The sequence below is a fragment of the Choristoneura fumiferana genome, chromosome 3, assembly GCF_025370935.1.
Source record: "Choristoneura fumiferana chromosome 3, NRCan_CFum_1, whole genome shotgun sequence".
Lineage (NCBI taxonomy): Eukaryota > Metazoa > Arthropoda > Insecta > Lepidoptera > Tortricidae > Choristoneura > Choristoneura fumiferana.
Window position 1 is genome coordinate 15,576,320 of NC_133474.1, and position 20,073 is coordinate 15,596,392.

General features: G+C 37.9%; 1 protein-coding gene across 1 annotated transcript in view; it reads right to left on the minus strand.

Moving 5' to 3' along the window:
• Positions 1–20,073, minus strand: part of LOC141426726 (T-box transcription factor TBX20-like) — a 73,220-nt gene that overhangs the window by 50,231 nt on the left and 2,916 nt on the right. Inside the window, exons 2-3 of the mRNA XM_074085856.1 lie at positions 16,547–16,708; positions 12,174–12,336 (exon numbers count right to left, since the gene is read on the minus strand). Coding sequence (XP_073941957.1) covers positions 12,174–12,336; positions 16,547–16,708 — 325 coding nt within the window. The remainder of the gene's footprint in view (positions 1–12,173; positions 12,337–16,546; positions 16,709–20,073) is intronic.

Below are 20,073 nucleotides of genomic sequence, written 5' to 3' on the forward strand. Positions count from 1 at the left end.
AAAACACATCGATCATTCAAAAGCTACAAATCGATCAGCCGGCCTCAAACTGATTAGCAGTTAAAAAAAATCAACAAAAAACGATGTTAGCAAACCGAATCGTTTTCGTTTATAGGAGCGCTATTAGCTACTAAACAGCAGGATTACGGGGCCCGATAGTGTCATGACATGTTCTAAAGTCGATCGTTTGACGAGACAGGCTGCACCTGTAGATACGGCGATCTAATTCGTCTGTCCGGGATGCTAATGAGTCGCCGGCCGCCGTAACCTGACGCTCCACCTGTCCCGATATGAAATAATTTTTATTTACGAAGCCCTCCAGAGATTATGAATATATCGCCGGCTATCGCGCAACATCGGACCGCATATTAAGTTACGGCGAGTAACCTATGACAATCCATAATTTACGCAACGAACTTGCGTTCGGAAAATATTTCCTCTTGACACCTTCTCCAGTAGCCTTGGCAGAATTAAGTATAGGTTTTATGTTACACACGAATTTGTAAAGAATTTCGATGAGATGCTTTTTTTAAATGACGCATTGTAACGGCGTCTTTTAATATTTTCTAAGTCGTTAATTTAACACAGCTGAATATTTATTTTACCTATATCGTTCCCATAACATGTTTTAATTATAAACGGTACAGTAGTAGTTTATTATCAGTAACATAGTGCAGGTTGTGAAATTTGACGTAAAGGGCATACCTACCTGCTCGGAACAAACTAAACAGACATTTAATCACCTTACATATATAGTTAACCGAACAAATACCTATGTGTCTGAAATTCAGCCTTAACACCCCCTTTAAGAATAAGACATCTTTGTATGTTAATTCAATTAACTTACTTCTACACATCATTATACGATGCAAATAACTGAGCATTCCTGATAAATAGGTGCAATGAAGTGAACGTTATCATCTAATTGGTCTGATACGTCTCGTTTTTGTACTCGTTGTGATCAGTTTGCGTTTTTGTTGAATTTTAGTTGGTGGAATGAGTACGTGTCTCCCACGCGAGCCGGACCATCAATCATGCGCCCGCGCCCCGAGCCGCCGGCGCCCCGTGACGAATGCCAACGCAAACACCTTTGTTGTTGCCATAACACTCACACAGACAAACTTTGCTACACAAACATGACAATTATAAATACCTTACCACTCATTTTAAGCTCTTTATCGATTAATAAAACAATATATTCATCTTTCAACTATTAAAATAAATTATTAAGAGAAAAATGTTGGAAAAAATGTAATCAATAAACCATGCTGCATATTTCAAGCGTCTTTGATGTTGTGCATAGGAAGGACCCCAATATATCCCATGTGCAAACGATAAATCAGTCTAGGTGGGTCCGTAAGCAAAATAGTAAACCCAACAAGTGCACCTCAGAATGTTATCGCGAGAGCTCATTGAGCCAGGCCTTTGTGGAGGAGGTTGACAAGCCTATTGTCCCGTAATTAATAGCTCGGCACCTCGCAGTCGCAGCCCGCGACGTTCCCAGAAGCCACCCGCCGCGATCTACTATCGAATGAAAACTTAAAATGCTGTAAATGGTAGTATGTCCTTTATTTGGTGTTAGCCACACACAGTGTTGACTTTACAAAAAGCATGGTTAAACTTGCACGAAATAATTCATAACTCTTGAATCAAAACTGTCTATCATGATTTAAAAGTTTTTTATAGCAGTAAAAAAAAATTGAAGTTATCAAACGGCGACTCGTCTTGTGCTTAGGTACTTATTATGCATCTATGTATGATTAGTCGCTTCAGCCATAATACCAACGCCTAGTTGGAATTCTAGGTATATTGATAACCACCGCGGCCGATTGAATCGGCCACGGTCCACCTCGGGGAATCAAGTCGCGCATGTGCAATTAATTGGCTTATCGCAAGCTTATTGATTCGGTAAGGCGATCCGTTTTAATTACCAACATCGCTCATTTGTCGCTGATTGGTTCCCATTATACTCGATAGAGCTTAGTTTAGTACTTACTGCCGATCCAAAGCGACTGACGGAGCAAAATGTGAATATGAGTAACGTAGTGCACAATTTGAAATCAATTTTTAATGTCGATATAAAGCGAACTGCTAACATAATTTCTAACCGTTGTTTTCATTTTCATACTTAAACCCTTTATTAGCTGACAGGAATGACTGAGTTTGTTATTGCAACATACCAATGTAAGGTGATAAAAACCTCATTATAGCTAATGATTCAATATCTTGTCTAAAGTCGTAAAACAGAGGAACAAAGCTGGTCATAAAACAACAATGTAAACACTAAATACAGCAATCTAGGATTTCCTTAATTCTGAATTGCTTACGTCAATACATACAATGTAGGAGATAACTATAGCTCATCGTGAGTAGGTGGTGTAATTTTGTATCGTAAAAAAGGTAACAAATGTTAAGGTTGGTCGTTGGGTCGTTGAGCATATGTCGCGGAGCGGTCGCTATTACAGCTAATTGACAGGCGGCGCACGAGTTGTATTTGCTGCGTTTGTCACTTTCCCAGCACTAATGATACATTTCGCGCCCATATTCCGCGGAGAAACCTTTTCAAATTAACAATGACTACCACACATGACATTGGGGCGACATGTTGGCCCGTTGCTCAGAATTATTACATACTATTAAATAACACACGATGCTGCCTTACTAGGCCGTATGTAAGAAATATGTATCTATGAAGTTTTAAAAGGAAGGTAATATTAGGTATAGGAACCTCAACAAGAAAGTTAACTCAGTATGGAATTTCTAAGCAACAATAGCTTTATTCGATTGTTAGAAGCAGGCACGCGGCAACACCCCGAGTGTCGAGCGGTAAACAAAGTTATCAATAATCACGATTTCGTTAATCGCCCGCGGCAGTCGGCGTTTCCGACAGACTCATAATAAAGATATAATATGCTCTCCCGAGGGTGACGAATCGCTCGTCCGATTAACTCTTAAACGACAAATAGAGGAACTCCCTTCCCGCACCCTCCCGCCTGGGGGAAACTAAGCCACGACTTCCGCTAATTATTCGGGGGAGCCGTTCCGCGAGTATCGCCGTCCCCTTCGCACCACGAGCCGATGCACGTCTCCGCAAAAACTCTCTGAAAAACCAAAAATTTCCCTTCTCCCGACGGGCGGTCATATTTCTTCCCTCTCACTCCCATTAAACACACCGTAAACGCTTTCCTTTTTTCACGCCCTCACTCTAATAGAAAGGCAAATTACGAACTTACGGGCGCGGACGGGTGGCGATGTACGAAACCGCCGCAGCCGTGGGTCGCGTGTCCCGCTCCTTCGCACCGCCGGCCATATTTACGCGTCGCTCAGCAAACAGGGGTCGACTACGTGAACTTTCACGTCATATGCTTGTACGCTTTGTATCTACCGTGCAAGCCGCCCGAGTATACGTAGCTGAAAATGCGAAACTTTACGAATCTTGTTCTCGAGTATATATAACTGAAATCAAACGAGCAATTCTTGTATAAATATATCCATGTATAAATACAAATGGATTGCCGAAATGTATGTACGCGCATAACTTCCGAACGACGACACCGAATTAGATAATTAAGTATTGTTGTTTTCGTTATTGTCAGGACAAGGTTTGCGTAATAAAATTTAAAAAAATAGAATGAAACGGGGGCGAAGCCGCGGGCAACAGCTAGCATATATATATGTATGTTTTGGGGATCTCGGAAACGACTCCAACGATTTCGATGAAATTTGGTATGTATTAGGGGTTTTCGGGGATGAAAAATCGATCTAGCTTGGTCTTATCTTTTGAAAAACGCTTACTAACGATAACTAAAATGCTCTAACCCTCTGCACATTACAACCTGCTTTACTAATAAACAGGATTTAACATAGAAAAGATGTGAATGTGAATTATGATAAACATAAGTAGTTTCTATAATTTTATCAGATGTGACACGACCATAGGTGATACCGTCTCCTAACTACAGCGACGACAATTTGTCTACAAGCGTGTATTTTTCTCATAACTTATTAACCCCAACCCCGAGTGAGTTATAAGTTGTAAAGCAGCAATAAAACAATATCAATAAACCTGACGAGCGGCTCGCGTGACGTCACCAATAACATTGTCGCTGTAACCCTATGGAGCTACAACACATTTTAGACTAATGACTTCTTTAACGGTCGCACTCCACCCTCACGGAGACTCTAGGACATAATTCTGTAAGAAGCTTAATGTAGGTACCAATAGGACGTTGCGTGGTCTAAATTGCTTCGGCGTTGACGCAAGTCAAAGTACCGTCGAGTTTCATGATTCGGTAATGAGCACGTGCCAACAGATTGCTAGCTCGTTGATACGAATTGCCGTCATTTTCGAGTTATCGACTTAACACCGCTGCGGAAACGGAAAATAATGTCTTCATCACTGGGCGGCGCCCGACGACGAATATAATTTGGTCGCATTAGACGTCATTTGTACGAAAACTTCACCGTCGACTTTTGTGGCGATCATTATTTACATAGTTCTCTGTTCCAGGCACGCACATAATTATTAACAGACGAGTCACCCCGATAGACTAATAGAATGGACTCAATGGGGACATCAATCCTAATACCTGATTGCAATAAAATGTGACGAACGGAAGCTCTTAAAATTCTCGCCTCGCATCTGCCTCTGCAGCCTTCACTAAGCAGCTCATAACCCTTACTTCCGCGACAAGCAGTAACGATTACGTTTTTGTTGCAGAGCAAACTTGGCCACCCGGAATCGACATAAAAATAATTTATACGAACGAGGGGTGGCTGTGAAAATTTTCTATTTCTTAAAAAAACCGACACCACATGACGAAGTTTAATGTAGTTTTTTAACCTTTAGCTTCGTCTGTGGTATGAGGGTGACGGATAATGTTTTTTACAATATCGCCTGCCTTGCCTAAAGCGGAGAATAAGAGTGCGATTAAAAAGTTCACGCTGTAACTGTATTGCTTCCGCGTGTAGACGCGTTGTGTGGCGGGCCTAACGAACCAGCCTAATTAGCACCTGGCAGATGACAGCTTATCTCACAGAACCGCTCTATCGTGATGTCAGTATGTTATCAAGAAACCTATTGGGTCCACACTCAGCCAACGCAAATTGAAATACCTAGTTATTATGCTGTATATGATATTACTAGATACATACTTGTTCATATTTATAATTCCACGAATAGACATAAAAGAAAACTATAAAGGATGTGTGAAGTTTATTGCTACATAAAATCGAACTAAGTTGAGCGTAATTACATGGTTGGCATTGCGCGATCAAGACGATACATTGCGTTTGGTGTTTAGCATAATGGCTGAGGCTTCGGGTGGTTTACTTCTCCTGATTGTTTTCAAGTGTGTAGGTCGGCGCTAGGTATGGGCGGCGGGGGCGGGTACGGGCTGCTAACAAGAGTGTCCAGTTTCGGGGTTGCAGCGGCCGAGGTCGGCGGCCAGGGCAGCGGGCAGCGGTAACGAGCAGGGTCGTGGGTCGCGGCCGCACAGCACAATGCCTCGTTTGCCGCACAATGCCGCCCCCTCGCGGCCCACTTCATTACGCACGTATTGTGCCACACACGAGCCGTGTACCCAGTTGGAGCTGTGACGTCTGTGACCTACCGCCGTCAGCGGCGCACACACGATCAAAGATCAGTTTGTACCGCACACAAAATAATTAAGTCCGCGCCGCCACTATAACCTTTGTCGTGCCGGTTTCAAAATCTCCAGAGCAGCTTGTCTCTCACAATTAATAATTAACGAGACAACGGTAATACGTTGTTTCTTTACAACAATACTTCACGTGCCGACAAACAATTGTAGATAATTATATTTCTTATTTGCGTTCCATGTTGTTAAATAGAAATCTCAAGGCTTGACTTAATTAAGTTTAAACTAATACAAAGTAACGTATCTATGAATAGGAGCAATCATTGATCATTCTTGCAGTTCACAACCACAATGAAGCTCCCGGCGTACGTCAATTATTAGGGAATCAAAGCAATCAATCACAATGAATCGCCTTCTAATATAAGGAACATTAAATCATAGGCTATTTAAACATCTAATGTTCAGCTAATAATGGTGGAGATAATATCTCATTGAGCAGTGTGAGTGGAATGGCATTGCGCGATCGCGGAGATACAATGGGCGTAGGCGCACGGTAAACCAACACTGGCCGGCGCCCGCGCACCGGCACAATGGTCGGCTAATTGTGCGACGACAGCCTGCCAGATACCACCTTCTTTGTTGTGCACAAGAACTCAAACCACAAGGTAGAAACTACATGTTAATATCGTATTTGTTTGTTAAAAAGACTAAACGCTATTTCAATTTCTATCCGAATCCATCTATCTAATTTTTATAGGTTTTCTAGCTTTGATAACAAGAAATAGTGACATCAAACTAAATAGATATTCACAAACGTAATCCAAATGAGATCAATCCTTATGGTTCTACATAAAAAATCGAGTCCTGGAATAAAAAAAAGTGATACGACTATAGATAAACATAACAATGGTCCAAACACTATTAAACTTTTATGACCCCGAGGCTGCGCGGAACCCGAAGCCCGGGCACCATGAATCTCCTGAATGTGGCATCAACGAGCCGTGAGATTGATGGTGATTACTCTCTATGAGATTCCCGAAATCACCCGTTGTCCATGATTACGTAATCAATCTCCGTCGAGCGTCAGCCTTTCATCGGGCGGCGCGAGCGCAGCTCTATATTCAATAGCCTTTTACACCTTTTTGCGTAATTATTTAAACTCGCTTATTATATTTAGGCGTTAATGGCCCTAAAATGAACACCGCGCTTGATGAAGCCTCTCCTTAATTCAACCGCATTCTGAATAATCGACGTCCAAGATTAGGGTTAAGGTTAAAATTGCATTTTGAAAACGGTTTAGCTTATTAAGACTTAGTTTAATTAGTTTCGTTATAATGAGATACTAACATTTTGAAAAACATTAGCTGGACCTCATATATTAGGGTTCCGTACTTAAAAGAGATTAATTCAAAAATAGAAAAAGTAAAAATAAAGTAAAACAGGCACTTAGTGGAGAAAAAAAAAGAAAATACAAATTTATTTTTTGATGGCTTTTAAATTTGTACGTAACCCTCAGAGCATGAGCTCAACTTGCACTGGGACAGTTTTTTCATTATAAGATTTTTTGGCAATTCCTTTTCTTTTACTACTACCTCAAACTACTTAAATACTTATATAGCAATTAACAAAATACACATCCAGTGCTCAGGTTCCTGAATAATCAAACTGTACCGAACAATCCCACAATTATGATGGATACTCAGCGTCAATCTGTCGCGATGAATACTAGATAAGGTAAGTCCCTGCCTTGCGCAAACGCACAGTAGCTGACAGCTCCGCGCATGCGTGGGTGTTCTCATTGTGCTCAGTTCATTTTCTCTACCAAGAGCTTTCCATAACATAAATCATGTTGAAATCGCAAGTTATTCGAGGGAAGATTTTTTCTAACTCCAAGTATAGTGAATTATCAAAAACAAAAACGTGAAATAGAGCAACTGCCCATTGTCATAGTCAATGTTTTGAAAATGATTTGTTCCAGGCAACCATTTTAGACATAAAACTATTAAATTTCATGTTCTGTGTCGTTGATATATCGATAACTTATCGCCCAATTTCCTGGTCCTCGATCTAATAGTGAGACTTTTAATACTCGCTACAAGCCTCACCAGCTTTGTATTGTAGTTTAAAAAAATAGACATGGATACAGACTAGTCACATGCATACGAATTATTTTATACGCAATTACAGTAGGTAAACAAAAACAGAAGATAAATTAGTCATAATCATAGCTTACAGCGCATAACCTATAAATAAAATGTTAAATTACTTAGAAGCTAATAGTATCTACAAACGATAAATATGTAGGAGTATAACAATCGTAAAATGCTTAATAACAATAGAAAACTGCAGTTGCAAAAACGTTCCACAACGTAACGGATTAATTTGTATCTTAATGACAGATTTTAATGAAACGTTCAAATGACGTAAACGTTCCTGTACATATAAAGTAACATACAGCAGATGAGGCTTACAAAACGGATTTTGCAGGGATAATTCTGGTCGTCAATTAACAGGTGAACATAATTCAGTTTTATTGCGATGGGCAAGCAGCTGATCAAGTTATCGAGGCATCGCAGCCGTTGCAGCGCGTGCGCATGAGAGGCCGCGATCGACACCACGCTTTTACATCTCGCACGTTCGAGAAGCCAACAAACAAATTGTTTAACTGCTACTGATAAACGAACACAAATAATCGATGTAATTTTTCAATGAGCAAATTAGGTAAGGTTTTGTTTTGTTACTAATAATTTTTTATCTAAGTACAATATTTTTGGCCGATTGTTACTTTTTGCTGATTTTACTTGCATTGCCACCTAAACTATATAACTATCCGTACCAAATTTTAAATCAATCTAATCATAGAATAGAGTGAATTTATATTTGCAAAACAAACGTAAATTTTTATTTAAGGCCGTACTAATAAGGTTCTCAAATTTTAAATAAAAAATTGTAAACTGAACCAATTTCAGCCGGTGTCAGTTTGCTTGTTTTTTTTAATTATTAGAATTAGACGAGGAAATTTTATGCAGTAGCTTAAATTTGCATTTATAATTTTATAGAGCTCTACATGTTCAATTATTTCGGCATGCATAGCAGCGCGCGCGCGGGCCGCTGCTACTCGCGATTTATTCAAAATGATTACTGTGTCCGCCCAAAACCAGTATTCCGACCGGAAACCGAATTTCGGTTTGTGTTTCGGCCGAAACCAAAACCGAAACTTTAATCAAGGGCTATTGTAGTGTATTTTGTGTTCATGGAAGCAATTATTCGATAAAACGTACGTATGTGAAATAACAACGTAGTCACGAAAAAATTGCAAAAGCGCTAGTGACGGAGCCTTTCCACTACACTGATGACATCTGAAAGCTGCACGAAAACCGTCGAACTCAGTTCCGGTATCAGTGCTAATTTCTACAGATTTTCTGCGGAAACCGAAACTAAACAAACTTCGTTTTAACGGCAAAACTCAAACCGAACCCGAAACCAAATGTTCAGTTGAACACTATATAGGTACCGATCACTGTCCAAACCGACTCCTCGCCTCGCTTGATAATCGTCTTTATCGCTATATCCGCATTATATCCCCCTAAAATATTACGACTCTGATAACACCCCTTCCTTCTCCAAATTACAAACTAAACTTCTATTTTAACATTTTATTATTTATTTCGATTACGCTGTTTCAACATTAAGCTAAGTTTATTTTATTATCTACTTAGTTATGTTAATTCTGTGACCAACAAAAATAATCCTAGCATAAAATACGGCAGCGTTTTATTGCAGGGCTAATATAGAGGCACCTGTTAGGAAACGCCCTAGTGAAACAAAAACTGCATTAAACCCGCTCATAATCAACAATAATCATTGACTGCAATAACTGTCAAAATGGCATTAAATATTGTTTGTTAAATGTCATAAGTTTTTTTTATAACGGTCAAGACCTTGGGAGAGCCACAAAGAGAGCAGAAGCTAATCAAAAGGTGCGCGGGTCAGGTGCGCGTGAATCCTTTAACTCGTGCGCTTAATGTGAACTTTGACGTTCCAGCGGCTCGGAGATTATCATGCAAATAATTGCTGCTTTTCTTACTTTACACGAACTTAACCGCACGTTCGCAGTTAATAATAGATCTCATCGAAAACACACTGTCCGCTTGACAGTACACACAACTCGCAAAGTGCTATTGGAAAACATGACTTTTATACGTAAGTGAACTACACAAGCGGAGTGAGACATTGTCCGTTCAAAATCAGCACGAACCATTCTACAGGAGTTACTCAACCGCAACATGAAATATAGCAATGAGGTTGTTAACATTTATAAATGTTTTGGGATGTAAAATAAGCACGTTATTGCTTAACATTCAAATATTTTGGAGAAACTCATTGTCCCGTGAGGTTGGACATAAATCGTCCACCAGTTAGTTTGCTGTAACAAAGTTCCCTCGGCAGTAAAGTGGCCGCTTGTAAATCAAAACGACAAATCGAAAAAATCAAAAATAAAGAAATCGAGACAGGCCGACATTTCTCGCGCGCCGCTGCTAGTGACGCGACGTCGCTGCGCGATATTATCGACAAGTCGTCCATCTTACTCGAGTAGTGGTACCACCGAGTTGGCACGTCAAATGATGTTGTACCAAAGCATTTATTTATAACATGTACGAAACTAGGCTAAATCTAAACAAAGGAATGTTTTCACATACCATAAATATGTGAAAAGTAGAAAAGTTATTACAACAGGTCGTAGAAATTTTAAAAATAAAGTTTGTAAAGTGTATCAAACAAACAACATATCAATAAATGAATAGAAACTTATAAACAACAGTGAAGCAAAAATAAATAGACCAGGAGATAAAATAATTCGCAAGGAAAATTAATAGACAATGCATCGTAGACCAATTTAAAAACACGCTCCGACACCCTCCCCTTGTAAAATTTGCCCCTGATATCCCATTTTGATTAGACGGGCTGATTTATCCCTTGTTTAGGTCGAGTGTGAAGATTACACGTTTTTGATACTTCACAATTTATTTGAACCAAACATTATACGTGTCTCTACAAACATTAACTTATAAATGAACGGCTTAATTATGCAAAGCAGGAATTCCGATGCAATCATGTACAAAAACAGTCAATATTTTCTCCAGTTCTACCTATAAACATTTAAATTTACGGTAGCTATGTAGCTTTCAACTAGTTTTGCGGTCGTTTTTAGTTTTGTTTAACAATCTATATTTTTAAACTATGAGTTACCTAAATGTATCAAGATAGGTCGATTTCATTGTATACGTCAAATAGATACGACACGGGGATATCAGTAGCGCCCCTATTCTCTGGAGATTGAATCCTGCGAGTGCCGGCTAGTGATTTAGACTAACTGCACTTGTTGCGACCCCGACCCCAGAATCCGTGCAAACATATGACACGGGACTAATAAGAGGATTATACCATTGTGTGCACTTGCTGCACTAATCGTTTTTGTTTTACTCTGGAGTGATTTTTAGGGTTCCTTACCTCGATAGAAAAATGCGGAACCCATATAGGATCACTTTATGTTCTGAATATTTCCATTTATTTTTATCCCTTGTTTTCTTTTACGATTTTTTATGCAGCTCGTCCGTTTAATTAAATCAATCATCAGCCAGCAATAACCTACTTCTAGACCTAGGCTAATATACCACTGCAAAATAAATCTTTCCGTTTATACAGAACATCATAATTATAATAATAATCATCATAACAACATTATTCATAATAAGAAAAAGTAAATAGTTTATGTTGGGGATGTTGATACGATCTATAATAGCACACCTTCTCTTGGTATACTCAACTGAAGGAGACGTAATAACCCATTTGCCGCTCCACTTATGAAAATATCGTCTTTTATCGCGCACATTATACCTCGCGAGTAATAAATATTGCAATCATTGAATAAAAATATGGTTATAAACAAAACTGTTACTGTTGAACATAAAGCGTCGAGTATAAATATAGACCAATAAAATTTGTTAACGTGTTGTAAATTTTATACCAAGTGGAAATGTCTGAAATAAGTAAGGGTAGAGGGAAATTAGTTACGTTTAAAAGTCACTTGAAATGACAATATTGCGGGGTCTCTAGAGACAACTCGTAACGTCCGTCAAGCCAGCGGGCCCGCGCTCGCCGTGGCGTCCCCAGTCCGCCGAACACAATGTCAATTTTCCGCTCACCGCCGCCGACTAAGCAATTATTTAGATAAACCTCTCGGCGTGACTATAAAAACATCTTCCCCTCCCCCTAGCCCTGTTTGTTGTCTTTGGGGCTTTGTGAATTTATAGCCGGGCATTACGCCACCGGTTAGGAAAAAATGTACTTTTAATTTATCTCGTTAAAGGGTTGAAGGACTGCCGGGTTCGCGAAGTAATTATTCCGGAATTGGCCACTTTGGCTGATGAATTCATTCCGATGAACCCTTTGTTCGGAGGCGATTTTAGAGTGAATTAATTATAAGGTTTGATCTTAGGGAAGTGAAAGATTACATTAGGTTGATGAGTTTACAACGAACTCTCGCAAATCCCGGATGGTTGTTTCGCTTACCTGCCAGTTTTAGTGATGATCATCTCCGTGCCGAGATCGTGGAACTTGTCCCAGAGCTCCTTGGTCTCAAGCTGACAGTCCACAGAGAGCAGCTCCTCGCAGTTGCAGGAGGTGACCGGAGGCATCGGCCGCGCCGGCGACGGCGTATCTCGCTCCCCTAGCTCTAACCAATAAAACAAAACGTCATAAATGTGGGTACTTTACAAAGATGATTAAACATAATCAGAAAGTAACAATATAATAAAGCGGTATGCGCCAAAAGGTGAGCGCCTACATACCTACATTGCTGCGCTTAATATTTTCTTTGACATGGAGATACATAGATATACAATGCATAGATAGCTACATAATTATTTCCGTTAAAAACAAAATCTAAAATCCTTGTTACTTCCTTCATTACTCATTCATTCCTTCAGTGATTCCTCCCAATCAATATTTTTTTTGTTATAAGTAAAAAATATTTTTCTAATTATTAATATAGTCTGGCAAAAAAGAGTAGAAATTAAAAAGTGGCAACACTGTAGTATCCTCCCTTTTTGGTTTGACAGGGTTTGAAAGGGATGACACTACAGTGTTGCCACTTTTTAATTTCTACTCTTTTTGGCCAGACTGTAAGTCTTAGTTATTGTAGTTTTTAAGTGTAGTTTGTAATTATGTGTTAGTAAAAAACTTGGTACCTATCCAATCATTTGGCAACAAACGTTTCAACAAATATTCATTTAACAAACAACGTTTCGCAAACTTTTGATTCACAAATTAATCGCTTTATAACACCACATTTCACAAATTGATCCTTTTACAAACTCTTTATTTGGCAAACTATTCATTTATTATTTTCGTCATTTGGCAAGACCACGTTTGTCAAAGCAACGTTTGGCAAAAAAACGTTTAATAAAGTGTATCATTTGGTAAACACTTTATTAGGAGTAATTAAAGGTGCCTGTAGCTCAGGTTGTCTTGGTTAAGAAAAAGGTTAGGTTAGAACTGAGAGTGAGAGACCCTAAGAAAAACTAACTTCTGCCAGTAAAGTTGGTTAGGTTAGGTTAGAACTGCGACCCTAAGAAAAAACGAACTGCTGCCAGTACAGTAGGTTGGGTTAGGTTAGAACTGCGACCCATAGAAATAATAATTGGTTGCTAAATATAGTATAGTTGTTTAGATTAAGGTTAGGTAAGAACTGCGACCTTAAGGAATACGAAACAAAAATGAGCCACGAGAACCAAATCCTACCTAAATAGTTTGTCAAATAATCATTTATAAATTGATGTTTTGTAACTAGTTATTAGTTTGAAAAATGTGTTTTTTGGGTAATGGGCAATTTTTAAATGATGATTTATCATATTATTATGATGTGTTTGTAAAGTGACAAGTTTGTTAAAAGTATATCTATTTATCAAATGATCATTTGTGATATGAGCAGTTTATGATATGAAGTGGTTGTGAAATGAATAGTTTGCGAAACGTTGTTCGTTTAATGATCATTTGTTAAACGTTGTTTGCCAAATGATAGTAAACCAAAAAACTTATCTAGACACACAGCAGTGTATCCGCCAAGTGCGCGAAGCAATAAAGGCACACCATAGCGCAGTAGGTTACACGGTCCACTTCGGCCCACCTTTGAACACCCAATAATTTTAAAGTTTTTTTTTGACCTAAGATTCCAATTTAGCGAATCTTGTAAAACCGTCCTTACCAAACCCTGAATTTCAAAAACAATCTCTCACCGTTCAGATTTTGACGTCGGAAAATCACCATTTTTACCACGGACTAACTGACTTTCAGGTGACCTAGAGGGTTGAAATTTAGATCCAGCTAGGTAAATAATTTTGTGCAGTAATTGTTTTTGGTTTTACGTGCCTACATAGTGTCGCTGATTTCATTTCGTATAATCCAGTACTATCTCATTAGTGGAATGTAAAATAAAGTTCTCTAACCACAATTAGAATAACCACTCCGAACTCATTCGCAACTAAAGCGGCAATTACACTGAGTCGTTCGCCGCTTGCTGTATACGGCGACCGCAAAAGTGTAAAGAACACGGTGGCGCATTCGGCGAGCGACAGCTGCCACCGCCTTAATATGGCCGCCGCAGTAGACGGACAGACTAATGTAAAGGCGACAGTCGTTCGCCGAAGTAGTTTGAAACAAATTCGGCGACCGCATTAGGTGAACGACGCAGTGTAATTGCCGCCTAAGCCATTAAAACTATTTATTTTACTTAACAGCATGTGTATTTGATTTACGGAACGTCTCACCAATTATATTCAGCGGTTTCTTTCACAATTAACAGTTAATAAAATTTTATGGCACCACATTCTATCCCACTGGATTACAGTCTACTAGAGGTTGCAGAGGAACAATGCCAACCAGTGAACTGGTTCATCTTTACGACGCCATGCATTATTACCGACATATAAGACGATATCATCGCTCTAACACGAACTCAATCGTATAATATGGTGAGAACCAAATTGTATGAGAAAGCTTGTTTATCATGCTAACAGTAGCTATAATCACAATTCCAATTTACTTTTTGCGTTCCTATGAATGATTATAAAGGTGTTATTATGATGCATTTTTAAAAAAGTAAGTAGGTAACATGTAAACTCTACAACTTTAGAAATTATGATATATATAGATGGGAGCTAATGATATCACTCTATTAACATATAGATGAAATTCGTAATTTAAACAACACTTTATGGAGTGTATCTCACGCTGTATGCCTATGTACAAAGCCAATTACTCGCCTACAAATTACAAATTTTAGATATTATGGGCCGTTTTCAAGGAGTATTATTTTCACTAGTAAGTCCTTACTTTCATACGTAAACTATTACATGTCTATAACCGTGACTATGCGAAACTTGCCTCATCAAAGTAGCCGTAAATAGATACTTATTTTTTTTATAAATTAAGCACTATGGTTACGAAGTAATTAAATTTTAAATATGTTAGTTGGAAGATAATTTCAGACAGTTTTTTTTTCTATTCTTGCTTAGAATCTTTCAAGTTATTTCGTCACATATGATAATTATTAAAAATGTCACAAATTCTTACCATTCCCTCTCATTCTGAGAGAAGGCCTGTGCCCAGCTGTGGGACGTAAGTACATAAGCTGGGATGATGATGAAGAAAATAACAAAAATTCTTACCATAGACAACAATCATACATAGGTACGCCTTCATCTCAATAATTTACGCACATTTTAGGGTGTGTTTGTACAGGAATAATTTTCAAAAATAAAACAAACAACATTTGACAGATGTCAGCTGTCAAACTCTCCAAATGATTGAGATGACCTGCCATAAGCCTGCCATTGGCCCCAGTAAATAACAAACGAAGTTAAAAGTCAATACAAAATTAAGTTGTAAAGTGCCTGTCGAGTAACCTCCTGCCTAAGACCTGAGGTTTCCTCCTGGATCCGTCCAGGGGAAGAGCTATATTGGTCAATAGTTTATCAATCATTTCCTTGCTAATTTATCAATTATCATTAACCGATAGCTGTGACCCGACTTGGGAGAGCGAATTACAACTGTTTGGTTTTTCAGCACATATTTAATGTAAAAATTAAATACATCATTTGATTCATCATTGGGTTGTGTCATGTCAGTAGCATGACGCAAACCCAAAGGGGCTTAATAACTGGATAGGACGCTCTTTTGCAATAGTGTGTTAACCCTGATTAATTCTGCAATACAATGTCAACCCTGAGAAAAGAATTTTAACAGTTGACATGTATTGCAAAATGGGCGATGGATGAAATTTCAAAAGTGGCTGATTTTTTTTTATCGGTAGGAATAAGCTTACTAGTCAATGGAAAAAAATATCAGATTTTTTTCATTATTTAGACACAACATTTTCTCGATACGAAATGTCATTTTGGTATGTTTTTAAATATAAATCGCACGACAATTTGATCTCGAGCGACATAAGAAGCTTTACTGATTTTTCTGTGTCTTGAAAAAAAAAACATTCGTGACAGAGATTTCTCGTGCCGCCATTACTGTTGTCATTTTGTTTGTTATTTTTTTTGCTGTGTTGTTACTTGAAGTAAAAAATAATTCCTTTATCGGTTTTAATTTATTTATTCAGTAGGTAGATACATTCGTTTAATACCTATGAATATGCTACTAGTAAAACAAGTCAGTAATGCAAAATGCAATGCAGGACATTTGTCATCGGTTTCTGAACCCATCTTAGAGTAGGTACTTATCTATCATATGTTTATTAGATAAGATATTGTGTGCAACTAATATAATTATGCCTTAAAACACTCATGTGATCCTTTTATGAAACGAGGCGCACACACTCGTGTTTTAAGGACCCCTATTACGTAACCGTTGCATAAAGTACTATTAATTCTGTTTACCTGAGGAAGGTGCCGGTGAGGGCGCGGCTTGGTCAGAGCCTTCGCCCTCGCCATCAGAACACTGTTCCACGTCCACCTCCACGTCTTCGTCAGGTGCCGGTGACCGGCAGCTGGACGCCGGCGAGCTAAGGGACGCGGGAGAGCTTTGCCGCGACACCGAACCTGTAAAACAATTGATTGACGTCATCATGCATCGTCGTCTGATAAGTAACAAAGGTTTCCAATTCTTGGGACATATGATAGGGTTGTCTACAAGAATCGATCAAGCTCTGATTGCATCGTGAGCAAACAATTAAGTAACTTACATGACCCTAGGAGCATCGGCCTTCCTATTAAGCAGTATAAGCGGGTCAAATAGTGCGAAGGTTGATTTAAGATTGTTTGTTTTATTGATTGTTTATATTTTATAAAGTTGGCATAGATTTATATTCTTATTTTACGTTTAATTATTATTATTATTATTGAACTTGACTCTTATTTGAAGATGATTAGAAAAGATGGCTTAATTTTCAGAATACTTATGATAACTGTAGATACGTTTTCTTATCTAAGAGTTTTAGAAGATTTGTTTCATAATTCGAATGCCCAGTAAACACAAAATAAAAGAAACGGTTTAATAAATGAAAATATTAAATCAATAGTTAACTGAGATAAAATATTTCAAGTTGATACCATATGAAGGGTTTAACAATTAACCTATATATGCATGTCGACAAGACCGGCAATAGTTATTTGTGTCACAAGGGAGCAAAATGGTGTATTTACGGCGAGGGCGTACATTGAATCCAGAATGTAGCTTTTTTCACCCATTAAGAAACTTGAAAAAAACAAATTCTAAATATTATTAAAGAACAACCAGCATAGAAAATGGCGTGGCTTTACAATTATCAACTTAAAAAAATCATCCATGAAATATTTTCTCGTCACCAGGAGAAGTTACTGAAGGAGAGGTGTGAAAAAAATATTATTAGCAGCAGCATGCAGCGGGACTCGTTTACATAAATAACATTGCAGTTCGATTAGTTTGAGTTACACATAGTTAAGAATTAAATTGCGGTAGATACCTAATAATAAGTTTTTGGAAAAAAAACATTAAAAATACAAGCTTTTTTGCTGACTGTACTTTTTGTTGACTGTACTTGCATTGTCACCCAAACTACATTTGCATACCAAATTTCAAGTCAAATCCATTAACCGTTGAAGAGTTCTGTGCCGTGGAGACGATCCTGGTCGGACTTCTAGGATGTCACTACCAGATTATTGTATTGTCATGCAATTTACATAGGTATGCCAAATTTCAAGACAATCCGACTACTAGAAGTGGCTCAAATTTAACTTGCAAGATTTGACCCGCACATAAATAGATAGGTAATACATTAAACATACATTGCAAGTTAAATAAAAGCTTTTATAAAAACATTTGAGAGAGAAATCGTTATTATCTGAAGAAATCTTGTGCCTCCTTTTATTATTCACAAAATTACAGCATTTTAGCTTGGAATTTATGCAAGTCCGATTTGTTGTAGTAAACGCATTTGATTATTTGACTGGCATTGACAATTTAATGCTATTATCGAATTAAAAAGCGGTAGCAGGAATAAAAATAAGGCACCTGCTTCAATTTAGGAGTTAGGAGAAATTCAGGCGGATAAGTATATAAGATATCAAGAGACGACATAATCAGACATAATAAATGTCCGACCAAATATTCGGTTTCGGTTTCAGCAAGATTCGGCGTTAAATTGATGTCTCAGTCTGATTTTGGTTTCCGCAGAAAACCTGCCGAAACTAAACCCGAAACCGAAATTAGGTTCGCAGGCTTTCATGTATACCATTCGCGATCTATCAGTTTCTGTGAAGTGGCTGCTAATTTTTCGAGGCTAGGTACATTCTTACCTCACATCGATTGGAATATTCGTACGTATAGGTATTAACTTTTTTAGAACTATCAATTCATCGAAAAAAATAAAAATTGTTTCTATGAACATAAATACTTCTTTACCTGGGTATTTGTCATCTTTATGCACACAATTACTGCCATGGATGTCACTAGGATAGATAGATAGAACTCTTTGAAATATAATATTTCAAATAAACGTTATTCTCATGACGATTTCACGTGTCATAAATAATTTGTGAATCCATCATAATTTTAGTACTGTGTCGAAAACGCAATTACCTGCATTCACGGTAATGACATAACTAACTGTGCACAAAACTGAGGAATTACCCGTACAAAAATTAATAGGTACCTATTCAATAATACTCAATTACGTACTTCGTTCTCCTTCTTTAAGCAGAGTTTAGACTTGCTCGATTTTTCTTGCAAGTCTAAACTTGGCTTTATACAAGAAAGGACGTATTATACTTATTTATATTAAGTATAGTAATATGCGTGTCGCAACCCGTCGATGCACGGAGTATTCGTTCCACACAATTAATCCGAAATAACGAACGCTGCAACACGACCTGCGCCTGCGCTTCCAATTAGCATTCGAACCCTTGTAGCTCCGTCTGGACTTTTATGATTCTTTTGAAAGCTAAGAAAGTTATTTTACAGCTTCGTATATAAATGATACTTTTCAAAAATCGCATCTTTTGAGCTCACGGTAGCATATAAATATAAAGGTAAGTGGAAACTCGCTCGGAAAATAATTTTTTGGAGCTATTTATATGAATAAGAAAAGTAAAACAATTTCACAAATTAACTTGGTACCTACAGGTGTAGTAACTATAGCTGACGCCCGGGGATTGGCCTCATAGCTTACTCGTAATATTTCCCGCATCAAAAAGGCAATCTGTAGGTACAAATCCCACTCCTAGATCAAGAGTAAGGTCAACTCAAAATAATCCATAAATTTCAGAAATTTAATTTGTATTATTTTGAGTTAATATTTCTTGATCTAAATAGGAGTCATGAAAGACCGAGAGATCGAGAGACGTCAACATTCCTTCGGAACTAACCGCTCACCCGGACAAGAGATGTCGCTAGTAAGCATAAAATTAAGATTGGTTATTCAAGCCTTCTAATATTTTTATTTCAACTGCAAATTAGTTACTTTTACGGTCATCCCGTGAAATCCAACGAAAATATAAACTGAAACATGGATACACAGAAAAACCCAGAAATAGAGACCAGCCGTAAAAGTGACAAATTTGGACATAATATTAATTCGATTTATATTTATATATAATTTAATAACTGTGTTTCGTGGACTCATCCGCTCTCATTAACTGTTTAAAAATATTCTACTCGTACTTTATAGCAGCGCAAGCTTTTTTCAATTCCAAATTTCATCAAATTTGGTGCAGTGCTTTAGTTGTGAAAAGTATTCGTATATGATTAAGGGTCATCACATTTTGATCCAAACTGGCGATTAATAATAATAAATTGAAAATAAATAAGGTACAGAATATTTTTTGAGTCAGATAAACAAATTCTTGGCAGACGAAGTCACGGGTAAAAGCTTGTTTGAAATAAAGTTAAGTCTGTGTAGGAATGTTCAATTATGATAGTAAACAATGGG